Source organism: Primulina huaijiensis, chromosome 6 (genome assembly GCF_012295235.1).
Source record: "Primulina huaijiensis isolate GDHJ02 chromosome 6, ASM1229523v2, whole genome shotgun sequence".
NCBI classification, from domain to species: domain Eukaryota; kingdom Viridiplantae; phylum Streptophyta; class Magnoliopsida; order Lamiales; family Gesneriaceae; genus Primulina; species Primulina huaijiensis.
The window spans coordinates 23,027,999-23,041,501 of NC_133311.1; the positions used below are offsets into that span (position 1 = coordinate 23,027,999).

Below are 13,503 nucleotides of genomic sequence, written 5' to 3' on the forward strand. Positions count from 1 at the left end.
CGACAATATTGAAGTGAATTTTATTTTAAATATATTTCATATCAAGTTGTACAATTTTAATAATATAATAATTGAGGTTGAATTCATATAATATTTATTTATTTTTGAGATATTTTGAATAAATTGATTAGAGTGGTAAAATTTGATAATAATATTATGTAGTTATATTTTAAACAAAAAATGAGCTCAAGGATCTTAGCTCCATTCAAGGCTTATCATAATAAATTTATGATTTAAAGCTTTAATGGCACAAATAAATCTCAAATTCAAACCTTAAATTGATCTATCAAACTTAACAATGATTTTTTTATTAAAAAAATTTTTAAATGTAAGCAGTGCCGACACATGATTTTTTTTTCTTTTTTAAAAAATTTGACTCATTGATGGTTTTGTGATATGAACAGACATGGGGTTGGTTCGATCTAAATACAATTGGTCTTTTGGGAAATAAATAATTTTTAGGTTAATTACGTACACCCACCTTATTATGAAATCTTGAGATTGCACAAGACATCTCATGATTATAACTTTCATGTTTGCAAATCTTGAGTACATATACTTCTAAAACACACGTACGGACAAGGATGTGTCTGCTCAAGATTTGAAAATATAGGAATATGTATAATCAGAATTCGAAATACGTGGAGTTAATAAATAACTATTTTCACGAGAATTTTTAGTACTATCAGAGATTTCATGAAGGTGAAGATATGAAAATAACCTTAATTTTCTTTTCTTTTCTTTTCTTTTCTTTTTTTTTTAAAAAAAGTCCACATCGACTAATTACAATTCATGGATTTTTGGTGGGATGCATGCCATCGAATGAGGTGTGTAGCATGATGTTTTGAAGGGGTTGGTGCCTATGTCGACTAGATCTGTCTACAGGGCAACAATTCACTCTAATCTCAGGATCTGTTAAGGAGACAAATAGTCGAATCTCAAATCAATTAATTTCAAATTTTTTGATTTTTTTAAATGGACAAAACTAGAATACATTTCAAATTTACTTCATTTCAACTAATGAAATTTCAATAAAAATAGACTCAAAATGATTTGTCTTTTGAACGTAATATCCAAATCTTTCCATTGATGTTAAATCCATAGGTCATAACGCAACTTTAGATCAAACCAACCCTAACTCAGATATAAATTTAAACATAATTCCAAAATTGGTATTAGTGGTGATACGAAATTCAACATTTTGAGATCGGGTTTTATCCCAATGATCTCACCCACCAACTTAAGCTGACTCCTTCTCCGAGTTCGATCCCCTTCCTCAACGTGCGTTGTAATATAAAAAAAAGAAATTCAACATTTTAAAAATTTATTAAAATAATTCTGACTCTTGAAAATCATAACCAACTCACGCCCACCAACCTCCTTTCTTTCACTTTTTTATCCCAAAAAAGATGTGAAGACTAATTATCCATCAGCACCTACTTTTATCTATAATTTAAAAAATAGAAGAAAAAACTCAAAAAAAAAAAAAATTGAATTGAATATAATCAACTAATAACAGTAGCTCTTAATCAATAATAACTGAAATTACTAAATAACATAATTAATAATCATATGTATTATATATTATTATTATATATAAAAGAGTATAAAACAAAGATCTGTATAGATTATATTGTTTTCCAAACCTAGAAAAAACTGGAGCTTGGGTGGGGTATGGCCACTTTTGTAGGTATGGGATTTACCAACCACAGGAGGGTATTATGGTCTATTCATAAGACCACGCATGGTTGTTAAATTTAGCTCCTAACCTCCCATTTTCCCTTGCCTGCTTCCTTTGCTCCTCCTCCTCCTCTCTCCCTAGTCACACATCTACCGCCGGGAAATGGATCCAGTCTCCGAATGGGGCAACAGCTCGCTGTCCGCCGTGGACCCAGAAATCCATGACCTCATTGAGAAGGAAAAGCGCCGTCAATGCAGTGGAATCGAGCTAATCGCTTCAGAGAACTTCACCTCTTTCGCTGTAATCGAGGCCCTCGGCAGCGCCCTCACTAATAAATACTCCGAAGGCATGCCTGGAAATCGTTACTACGGTGGGAATGAGTACATAGACGAGATCGAGAACCTCACGCGCTCACGAGCCCTCCAGGCCTACCGCCTCGACCCCACCAAATGGGGAGTCAATGTTCAGCCCTACAGCGGCTCCCCCGCCAATTTCGCTGCTTACACCGCCGTTTTGAACCCACATGATAGGATCATGGGGCTTGATTTGCCTTCAGGTGGGCATCTCACGCATGGGTATTACACTTCTGGGGGAAAGAAGATTAGCGCGACTTCGATTTATTTCGAGAGTTTGCCGTATAAGGTGGATCCCAAAACTGGGTATATTGACTACGATCGCTTGGATGAGAAGGCCATGGATTTTAGGCCGAAATTGATCATCTGTGGAGGGAGCGCTTATCCTAGAGATTGGGATTACAAGAAGTTGAAGGAGATTGCGGATAAGTGCGGTGCTCTATTGCTTTGTGATATGGCGCATATTAGTGGACTTGTTGCTGCTCAGGTATTATTTCTTTGATTTTATACTTGCATTTTGCTTATTTCTCCTATGTTGGAATAAGGGTTTCAGCTTGCTTCGAAGCATTACTATATTCGCACGTTCAGTTTGCGACGAGCCATTACTGTATTTGCATTCTGAGATTTGGCACTTAGATCTAAATATCCTGGCAATTTATTATTGATAGCTTTTGTTGGACGGGTTTGATTTGTTTGCTTTACTCTGTTATTCTATTTGCATGTTGAGCTTGGAATATAGATTGATTTTTTATATATATATATTTTGTCCTTTTACATTGAGAAATGGGCTTGATGTGTTTGGTTTAGTTTTTTGGTATTCGTTCTCGTAAGTCGTTGAGATTGTGATTTTAAATCAGCTGATGTTTAGTTAGTCTTCAGATTTTTATGTACGAGGGGTGCTTTGTGTGGAATCATAGATTTGAACGTGATCTATATGTGTGTATGATTAAGTGGGATTCTGAATGTGGATGAGATCTGGTTTGTGGATAGTTGTATTATTAATTGGTGAACAATGATGGATCTCATTTCTGAGTGCCATGATCCGACTAACTAGCAAAAGAAGTGAGAAAAAATTAAACTTCTTACTTTCAGAGTAACGAAATTTGTATTAACCCTTATTCCAAAAAAAGAAAAAATACAATAATCCAATCTACAAGTGCATTAGCATGTGTTGTAGTTGGCTGATTTGTCGTGCTGTTTTGGGAATCTAATCCATGGTATATTGTAACAGACATTTGTTTTGAATGTCATTTGAATTCTCTTTTGTTTTCGTCTTGACCAAATCAAAACTGTAAATTCCACGTTGTTGATGTTCAACCTCAGTTTCCAAAATTTTCAGTGTGTTGGTTATTATTTGAATATATATTTTGTGATTGATGGTTTTAGGAAGCAGCAGATCCCTTCGAGTACTGCGACTTGGTTACAACCACAACTCATAAGAGTCTGAGGGGCCCGAGGGCAGGGATGATCTTCTACAGGAAAGGTCCAAAGCCAGCCAAGAAAGGCCAACCGGAGGGTGCCGTTTACGACTTTGAGGACAAGATTAACTTTGCTGTGTTCCCCTCTCTTCAGGGTGGTCCACACAATCACCAGATTGGTGCTCTTGCTGTGGCCCTGAAACAGGCAATGACCCCTGGATTCAAGGCCTATGCTAAACAAGTCAGGGCCAACGCTGTTGCTCTTGGCAATTACCTGATGAGCAAAGATTACAAGCTCGTCACTGGTGGAACTGAGAACCACTTGGTTTTGTGGGACCTTCGACCTCTTGGATTGACCGGTCTGGAGGATATGAATCTCTTTGGTTTATATGATACCTAAAATTGCTCTTTAGTGTTGATTTCAATTGATATTCATCGGTTGTGGTATTTGCAGGAAATAAGGTTGAAAAACTCTGTGATCTCTGCAGTATTACTGTTAACAAGAATGCTGTGTTTGGGGACAGCAGTGCCTTGGCCCCTGGAGGGGTTCGCATTGGTAACCACCCCTCTTTATTTTTGTCGACCACGTATCTTGATTCTTGCACATGCTTGTACAAAGATGAATAGGAATCAAATGATTGTTTTTGCAACAGGAACTCCAGCCATGACATCGAGAGGATTAATCGAGAAAGACTTTGAACAGATAGGTGAATTCCTTCACAGGGCAGTCTCTCTTACCTTGAAGATCCAGAAGGAACATGGTAAATTATTGAAGGACTTCAACAAGGGTCTTGTGAATAACAAAGACATTGATGAGCTGAAGGCAGATGTTGAAAAATTTTCCACTTCATTCGACATGCCAGGCTTCAAGATGTCTGAGATGAAGTACCAAGGCTAAACCAACCCATGCATAAGTAAAAAATTTGTTGCTTTTAGCTTCTTTAAATAATTGATTCAGCGATGCCGTTTATACTTGTAAGTTACACTTAGTTTGGCTGTTGTCTCATCGTATTTTTTTGCAATTGCTTGAAATCGCCTTCTGCTTGTAAAATTTGTGTATGGCCTCACGGCCATTTATGTTTGACATAAAGTCCTACCAACGTTATTATACCATTAGAACTATCAGATTTTTTTTTTTTTAAAATTGAGTTTCGTCGTAATTGCTCAGTTATCCTTGTAAGTTAAGTATGATTGAACCCATTACGTCTCTCGTAAGATTAGCATAATTTTGTGATCTATATCATGTCTAGAATTCTGACTCTGCCTTCTAGAATTTATTCGGTACATATAAATCCAAGATAATGTTGTCTTCGATTAACTTGTTATGTCGGCAATACCGTGGGCATGGACTCGTATCACATAATGTATTTAGCTCAGTTCACGACATACGATATAATCTAGAAACCCAAAACACGATTAGGATTCATTTATTTTTGGTGACCTTGACTTGGAATTATATTTAACAAATCCTATACAAAGAGGTACTAAAATTTCAGCATGGATCTTGTCTTGCGTTCCATGATTTTATGATTCACAAATGTGCCCAAACTCTTGAGCCAAGTATCTAAATTAATTTTAGATAAAGGAAACCACTAAGCGACGTCACATATCCTAACCCGTAAATATTATAGAAACACGAGTCCACATATCGGGATCGAATATTACCTTTAAAACTAGACTAATCTCAACTAACAAAATGACAACATTAGTGAAACTGGAATAAGCTGACGAGCAACAACAAAGCTGAGTTACAAGAGTTGGAAACAATAATTTTGAGAACACTTGAAAATCACTAATAGATATGTGATGGCATTAGACTTGTAAAATTCTGCAGTCATCATCGATCCCGGGCAACCAAAGAAACGATAGAACATAAAAGTACAAAGAAAATGGATAAAAGCATCCCATATTTCAAGTAATTCAATAGAATATTTTTTTTTCACAGATGCCGAATGATTACATTAAAATAAAAATTCAAAATGATTACATTATATTGAAGAAGCAGGTGGAATCATCATCTATGTGAATCTTCAACTTGAGCAAGTCATTTATGTCAATCAAATATCTCTTGGGATTCAATTATGCTATGCTGACTGAAAAAGAAAAAAAAATGAGTTACCAAAGTAGAAGTACGTATGATATTTTGCATGAAAAACTATGCTAAAATATATATAAAAAAAGGCGAGATAAGAAGATTAGCTTACTAGTCATCCTTGGTGATACGGTAGTACTTTTCAGCATGTTGTCGTTGGCCAATAAGTTGAGCGAAGCGCTCATCGTGTGTAATGACAATAAGTTGAAAATTCTCTTGGCCTTTCCTGTCCTCCATTATTCTGATGATAGAATAGGAAACGGGATAATAAGTGTATTGCAAGACACAAACTTTAATAAACCATTTGCTGCTTTCAAATCATTTCTCAATCCTCACCTGAGGAGAGCCGCAGCGAGAGACTCAGAATTAGGGCCATCCAAATTGGTAGTTGGTTCATCAAGCGCCAGTATTCCACAATTGAGGCAAAAAGTTTCAGCTAGTGCCAATCTTATGATGAGCGAAGCAAGGACCTGAAACAAGAATCCTGGGCTTTAAAAACAATGAACATCAGGTAACTTACGATTTAAAAAAAAGGAGGGGATAACAAAAGTTAAATCCAAGTTCTGAGAAGACCACACCAGACAACAATGGGCATTGATGTAGAAATCATGCCAAATCTTCAACTACCATTTACCTTTTGACCAGCACTACATCTTCCTCGCATTTCTAACTCGGCATCACCAGTTTGCATGACAACCTGTCGTTTCAAGTAATATAACTGGATTAATACATGCAACTGTACAATTAATATTTTTTTAAAAAAAATCCTTTTCATCAGTACCAAGCATCCCCCATGGCAACACCAGCGTCTTATTTTTAAAAGAAGACTACAAGTTCACCACATTAAACTCGTGGTGAGGATATAGATTTTAGTATAAATTCATCCAAATGACATTCTTAAAAGGCCTCTGGAAAATTTTAAATTCTCTCTCATGCCTTGAAAATATTACAAAGTTGTGAATTATATTCTATTTTTCTTCCAGGAATTCCTAATTATATTCAAAAGGTTTTCCTGCATCATTTAACAATTTGGTTATTATCAGTCATGAACTAGTATCTAAAAGAGGTAAAAGTAGTTTGACCAACAGCAGCATATGTCGCAAAGTTTTCTAAGGCCGAATTGTATGAGATGGGGGCATGTACAACACCAATTCAGAAGCAGAATGCACAAGAATGCTCGTGAGGTGACATCTCATGTAAAGATTATCCAAATGCCAAGTTTCCAGTTTCTGAAAACAAATTGAAACTTCTATGGGGCGTTTGTACAGTGTTTCTAAATCAGTTTTATCAAGTTCAAGAGATAATTTCTCGAAAGAAAAAGTAGTAGAGAAATTAGGAGGACAAAGTTCCGATGGAAATACCATTATAAAAGAAGTGGTGTCACTCATTGAGGATAAAAAAATAAACGATCGAAAATGCTTGCTAATTACCTTATAGCTGTAAGATCGAGTACCAGCACCTTCAGAATCTGAATGAATGCTTATATAATCTATATCCTGTCCCCTGTAGGTCTGCTGCCATAATTCCCGTATAATCTTATTTATCTCCTCCATTTTCATACTGTGGAAGCGCATGAGTGCTCTAAAATAAGAAAGAAATTCTGATTAAATATTAACAGAGTGGAATACAGTATATCATAACATGCATTAAATAAGCCTACGGAGAAAAGAAAGCCATTAAAAAATCATCTTAAAATCACCTCTTTCAACCATTGGATAATGACAAATTTTAGCCAATCATGGTTGGACACATGTTATTCACTCCAAGATTGTCAGAAGAGTAATATTATCACATCAGAAGTGGACGAAATAGAGAAGAAATTTGGGTAAATGCTAGAAATTATTATAAAGACTAGATGTTCAGCATGTCCAAAGCCAACTATTAGAGGAACCTGCACCTAAAACATGCAAATAGAAGCACAGAACTAACCCATAAATCTATCTGTACATGTCATATACACCATAGGACACAACCGCATAAAAGTGAGAGGTACATTTCTTAAGGTGATAAAATTGACAGAATAAAGAACTTGAAAGTGAAACAAAACTGCTGATGATAGAGAACGGAGAAGTAATAAATGATCTCTGGATGGCAGTGATCAGTATGCTAATGGAAGAAGGTAAGGGCAGATGTGATGGACGTGATGAAATATTATACTAGAAGCAGGGTCAGCAGATTTTACAGCGACATTGCTGATGGTGGAGGATAATAGGAACATAAAAAATGGCAATAGCAAAAACAATAACAGCCAGAAACAGACCAGTGCATGAAATACAAGGCGGTGATAGACAGAAAACCATTTAACAACCTCATTTTCCTATCAACAGTAGTTATCAAACAAAATCTTTTAAAATAACTTATTGATTAGCAAAAGACTGGAAGACACAGCATTTCAAAAATTGAAGGGCTTACTTGTCAAGTGCTTTATAATATCGATCTAGGTCCTTATTTGCCATCTCAGATGTCTGTTGAAAAAGATTCTTATTTACTACACTCAACAAAACAAATAAGGAAATGGAATTAAAAGCTGAAATTTTAAAAATAACCTTAAGCTGAATTAGTTGATCAAAATGCCTCTTATCGATATCTTTGTATTGGGCATGTTTAAGATCAACTTTGTTCCTGTCAATGTTGCTCTTGTATACAGATAAGGTGCCTTTATGCCTATTTAACTGCAGCAAGAAAATTTCTCACTCATTAACTCGGGTAGTAAACTCATAAGAGTGGAATTGCGATGGCCAAGGTTAAAGTAAATCACAAAAGTCTGGACAAGAAGCCAAAAGAACCACAAATCTCACAAGTGAAAAATTAATTCTTGCAAGTGTGTTGTCCATCAACTCATTATATAATGTTTGAAGTAAGATAGCAACCAATATTGCTCCCATTCGGGAAATATGTGCATCACTGTATGCATCCAAAACCATCAGATTCAATTGCACAACTTATATAAAAAACTTCATCTGAATGTTGCTAGCTCATTGCGTGATTTCACTACAGAGCTTTATGAGTGTTTGCCATAGCGAAGAGATGCCCTAGATAATTCCGAACCTCGGTAAGAAGTGTCTCTCTTTCTTGCGAGAGCTTTAGAAGCTGAGCTTCAACTTTGGAAAGACCTCCAATCTTCAGCACACTATCTTCGAGTGATTCAATCTCCCGAGTGAGCTCGTCCACCTGAGCCTTCATTTTTCTGTATTCTAAGTTTTCCTCTATATTGCGTCTTAGTTCTGCTTGATTGCGAGTCAAATCTCTGCACTTTTCCAGTTCTGTCAATAGTTCGTTCCTTCGGGTCCCACATCTTTGTAGTTCAAATTCTGATAGATTCTGCTTTTCTAGCAGTTCTTTCAACTTCTCTCCCCTTTTCAAGTTATCATATCTGTCAAATAGAACTAATTATGAAAAACACAATGCGACTGATATCGACTTCAGAACTAAGGCCTGAAAAAACGTACTCTTTGATAGTAGAATTCATGTTGAGAAGGGTTTCAACTTCCAGTTGGTACTTTCTGTGATTGTTTGCGCACAATTCATAATCATGATTAAGCCTGACTTCCGAGTTATTGTAGTCCTCAAGAAGTTTATTTTTCTCCTTTACTAGAGGACCGAGATCCTCCACCAAAAGCTGAAAGTTTGAGGAGTATTAAAACGCAAACTGGTAGATAACATAGCGCGTGTCCACCAAAATCATCAAATGTAAAACCATAAAGACAAACGAGATTCAACTCCTTCCAGGGGGCAACCACTGCAATTATTTACTCTTTTTGACAAGGAAGACAAATGAAAAAAATTCAGTCAAATTCCAAAACCTACAAAAACATATCACAAAGCCTAGACCGTCATCAACTTAACTTTTCCACTTCCTATGCTTCACTCAACAAATATATATCCACTTTTGGATACACATCGTTTCCAGTGTTAAAAGCTATTTGCAAAACTTAATAGAAAGCAAAAGAAATTCCAGTAAATCATCTGTGCACATTGGGTAAAATATATGTATCATTAACAATAAAATGGAACGAGAGAGTTCAACAAAGTAGAGAGATCTCCACAGGATTTTCAGGGGGGGTGATAGACACGGATTATTTTAGGCTTCTGACATTCTCGAACTACTTTCATATTTGTTTCAAACTCTCCAGCATTCCAATTGCATTTAGATTCTAAATTCTCAAAAAAGAATTAACTTACATGAAGAAACAGAAACTGCCAGGTTCTCAGACTCCACCGTGTTAAAACATAGACCATAAGAAAAAAATTGCAGTGACTACTTTACCAGAATATTGGAATTCATTTTTGGTTCACAATATGTCGTGTTCATTCACTTTACCATGTTGATTCACAAAATGTCATGTACTTCAACTGTTGGTAAACACTATGAAATACCAAAACTATAGGGGCCCATTAAACTCAAGAAAAGATTAGTAACTCCGAAAACGATGCGAGAACTTCTTCAAAAAGGCAAAGATATTACGTTTGCACCCCCACTAAGCACCAATCTTATAAGCTATTTCATGACCTTCTTCACTTTGACAACCCAATAGCATTTAATATTCATCACACTGGCCTGAGAGTTACATGCTACCAAGTCATGATAAAGAAGACACTCTTCACAACAAAAATTACCTTCAACTCAAGATCAACTTGATGTTTTTCCTCTGCAAGACGATTTAACTCCTCCTCAGCTCTTTTAGCATTGGACAATAGATTGGCAACCTTAATTTTCTCTTCTCTTACACTATTCCACCTTAACTGATGAGTAGACAAATCCTGTGTCATGAACAACTGATCCTCTCTTAAAATCGTAAGATCACGATGCAAGTTGCTTCTGATGATCAGCAGAAAGAAGAATAAGCACAGATGAAGGTAAAAGAGAAAAAAATTAAACATCACTATCAAGAAAAACCTGTTTTCTTTAAATTTCATTAAAGCATACATAAATTGTAAGTGTCCACGAAACCATACACGTTGAACGGCAAAAGAATCTTTAGTCACTAAAGTTTCCCCAAACCTGTTATTTTCCAATATTTTCAGCTCTGACACAATCTCTTCCAAGGATTTGGCACCTTGAACACTTACATCAAGTTTGCTTTCCAAATCTTCCACTTGATTCTCCAAAGCTTGTAATTCCTGGAATAGCCTATCAGCAGTTTCAACTGGCTGTATCAAGGTGTCAACTGAATCTTTTTCAGCCTTTATTTGAGCTAAAACACCCAGTATCTGCAAACCACAAGGTTTTTTAAGCAGAAATATTCTACCATGTTTGTGAGAAACCGGGAAAAGATGCTCAAGAAGCTTGACAAAAACAAAGATGGAATCCATTTATCTGTTGATAAAACAAGATTGCTAGTCAACAGGGAAAAACCCCCAAGGGGTGAAAAGTTTGTCACTATGCATGTCTCAGTGCCAAAGGAACCAAAATGTTGAAAAACAAATTTCAAAATAGGATAGATGTGAAGTTTAGGTCAAACAAAGGACATGAAAGTAAAATACCTCCAACTCTTTTAAGAAGAACACTATGCGCAACCCACTAGGAATTGTTAATATAAGCTATATATTTGTAAAGTCTAAGAATGCAATGAGTTCATAGTCAAAGGCCCACAAAAAAATGGAAGCAACATAGATGTGACTCCATAATAAAGAATCAATTCTAACGATACAAGCAAAAACCTTTTCCAAAATTCATTTCCTATAGCGTACAGATTAAAAAGAGACGTGGAGTTGGTGACATCGTGTTGAATCTCCACACAAGAAACAAAAAAGCTAAAATAGCAAGCAGAACTAAACGATTATATGCAGAATACATCACAGTAACAATTACGTCATCAAGAGCTTGATTCTTTTGATCCAATTCTTCCTTTAATTCATCAAGGTTCTTCTCTGCGAGAGGAACTAATTCCTTGCCGGTTTTGACATATTCTTCGTAGACCACTCGAAGTTTGTCTAACTGCTGGAAATGGAAATCAGCATTTGAAGAATCCACAGCCAATACTTTCATATGCTCAGCAGAACTTGTCGCTTTCACTCTTTGCTGCAAATGGAGTATAATGTGTAATTAACACATATTAATCCAGAGTATAAAGTGTTCCAAGACATCTCATTTACTAATAAAATTAGGAAAGTAACCTTTTTAACAAAATCATCTTCCTCATTTTCAGAAAAGGGCCTCTCGCAACAGGGGCAAATGTGATGAGCACGAGCAACTTTTTCAAATGGATCAAACATTTGTCGCATTCCATCGGCGATGTTATATTTACTACATATAATGAATGACATGTTACAGCCTTTTACCTCTTTAGACACTAGTAATAGCAGCCTATTCAAAACACTGGGGAAAATAAAAGAAAAGGAAAAACCTTTTCTGGACATCTCTCTTGTCTTTGGCAATTTCTAAGGTTTGAAGATAAGAATCAACACCACCAGAATGTTTGTCCAAGGACAGAAGTTTAGATTCGACAAATCTCTTTCTTGCTGCATTGGGTACAAAACAATCACAAGCCACTCGATTTATCGAGAAAATCGATTTAACAATATTGAAGCTTAAGTCAACTAAAATTTAACAGCCCCGAAAGTAAAGAAACAATCGCATATCAAAATTCCTTCAAGCCACACATGGACATTATGGATTCTTACATAACTACTATCCTAGCCTTATAAAAAGTTTCAATCCTCCAGTCAGAGAGTCGAAGGGCTTGAAAAGAACTGCTCCAAAGATAAGGTTATGAGAGCAGATGTAAAGTAAAGTTAAAACAAATCTGAAGCCACTAAGAGTATCATCAAGAACTTCGGCCATGATTGACATCGGAATAGAATTAAGTAGAAATGCAATAACAATGTGAATGAAATGTTAGTTGTATTCAATTCCAATTATTTGTAAAAGAAGAAATGAAAAAAGAATGGTATGAAATTATTTTTAATAAATCAAATATTTTTTAACATAAAATTCAAATTAATAGCTACTAAAAAATGTTATTATTATTATTTAATAATAATAATGATAAATAATTATTATTGATGCTCTGTTAATTATTATAAAATCATTGTTATCATATGATTGATGTTAATATTAATTTTAATATTATTATTTTATTTATTAAATAACTATCATTCGATAAAATATTATAATAATTATTATTAAATAATTATTTGTTNGACATGCCAGGCTTCAAGATGTCTGAGATGAAGTACCAAGGCTAAACCAACCCATGCATAAGTAAAAAATTTGTTGCTTTTAGCTTCTTTAAATAATTGATTCAGCGATGCCGTTTATACTTGTAAGTTACACTTAGTTTGGCTGTTGTCTCATCGTATTTTTTTGCAATTGCTTGAAATCGCCTTCTGCTTGTAAAATTTGTGTATGGCCTCACGGCCATTTATGTTTGACATAAAGTCCTACCAACGTTATTATACCATTAGAACTATCAGATTTTTTTTTTTTTAAAATTGAGTTTCGTCGTAATTGCTCAGTTATCCTTGTAAGTTAAGTATGATTGAACCCATTACGTCTCTCGTAAGATTAGCATAATTTTGTGATCTATATCATGTCTAGAATTCTGACTCTGCCTTCTAGAATTTATTCGGTACATATAAATCCAAGATAATGTTGTCTTCGATTAACTTGTTATGTCGGCAATACCGTGGGCATGGACTCGTATCACATAATGTATTTAGCTCAGTTCACGACATACGATATAATCTAGAAACCCAAAACACGATTAGGATTCATTTATTTTTGGTGACCTTGACTTGGAATTATATTTAACAAATCCTATACAAAGAGGTACTAAAATTTCAGCATGGATCTTGTCTTGCGTTCCATGATTTTATGATTCACAAATGTGCCCAAACTCTTGAGCCAAGTATCTAAATTAATTTTAGATAAAGGAAACCACTAAGCGACGTCACATATCCTAACCCGTAAATATTATAGAAACACGAGTCCACATATCGGGATCGAATATTACCTTT

At 35.3% G+C, this 13,503-nt stretch overlaps 3 protein-coding genes across 3 annotated transcripts in view; 2 read left to right on the forward strand and 1 right to left on the reverse strand.

The window, feature by feature from the left end:
* The window catches only part of LOC140978502 (glycine-rich RNA-binding protein 2, mitochondrial-like), a 98,305-nt gene that overhangs the window by 22,744 nt on the left and 62,058 nt on the right, over window positions 1-13,503 (forward strand). The window lies entirely within an intron of this gene.
* On the forward strand, window positions 1,775-4,577 carry LOC140978488 (serine hydroxymethyltransferase 4). Its single transcript, XM_073443580.1, has 4 exons — window positions 1,775-2,521; window positions 3,421-3,811; window positions 3,907-4,008; window positions 4,106-4,577. Exons 1-4 carry the CDS (start codon window positions 1,844-1,846, stop codon window positions 4,348-4,350), a joined length of 1,416 nt encoding a protein of 471 aa, XP_073299681.1. The 5' UTR covers window positions 1,775-1,843; the 3' UTR covers window positions 4,351-4,577.
* On the reverse strand, window positions 5,239-12,047 carry LOC140978489 (DNA repair protein RAD50-like). The gene is made up of 14 exons (XM_073443581.1): window positions 11,892-12,047; window positions 11,662-11,791; window positions 11,357-11,566; window positions 10,547-10,755; window positions 10,162-10,363; window positions 8,994-9,163; window positions 8,593-8,917; window positions 8,091-8,216; window positions 7,957-8,009; window positions 6,975-7,125; window positions 6,179-6,241; window positions 5,881-6,014; window positions 5,657-5,785; window positions 5,239-5,545 (listed from the first exon to the last, which is right to left on the reverse strand). Exons 2-14 carry the CDS (start codon window positions 11,767-11,769, stop codon window positions 5,506-5,508), a joined length of 1,920 nt encoding a protein of 639 aa, XP_073299682.1. The 5' UTR covers window positions 11,770-11,791; window positions 11,892-12,047; the 3' UTR covers window positions 5,239-5,505.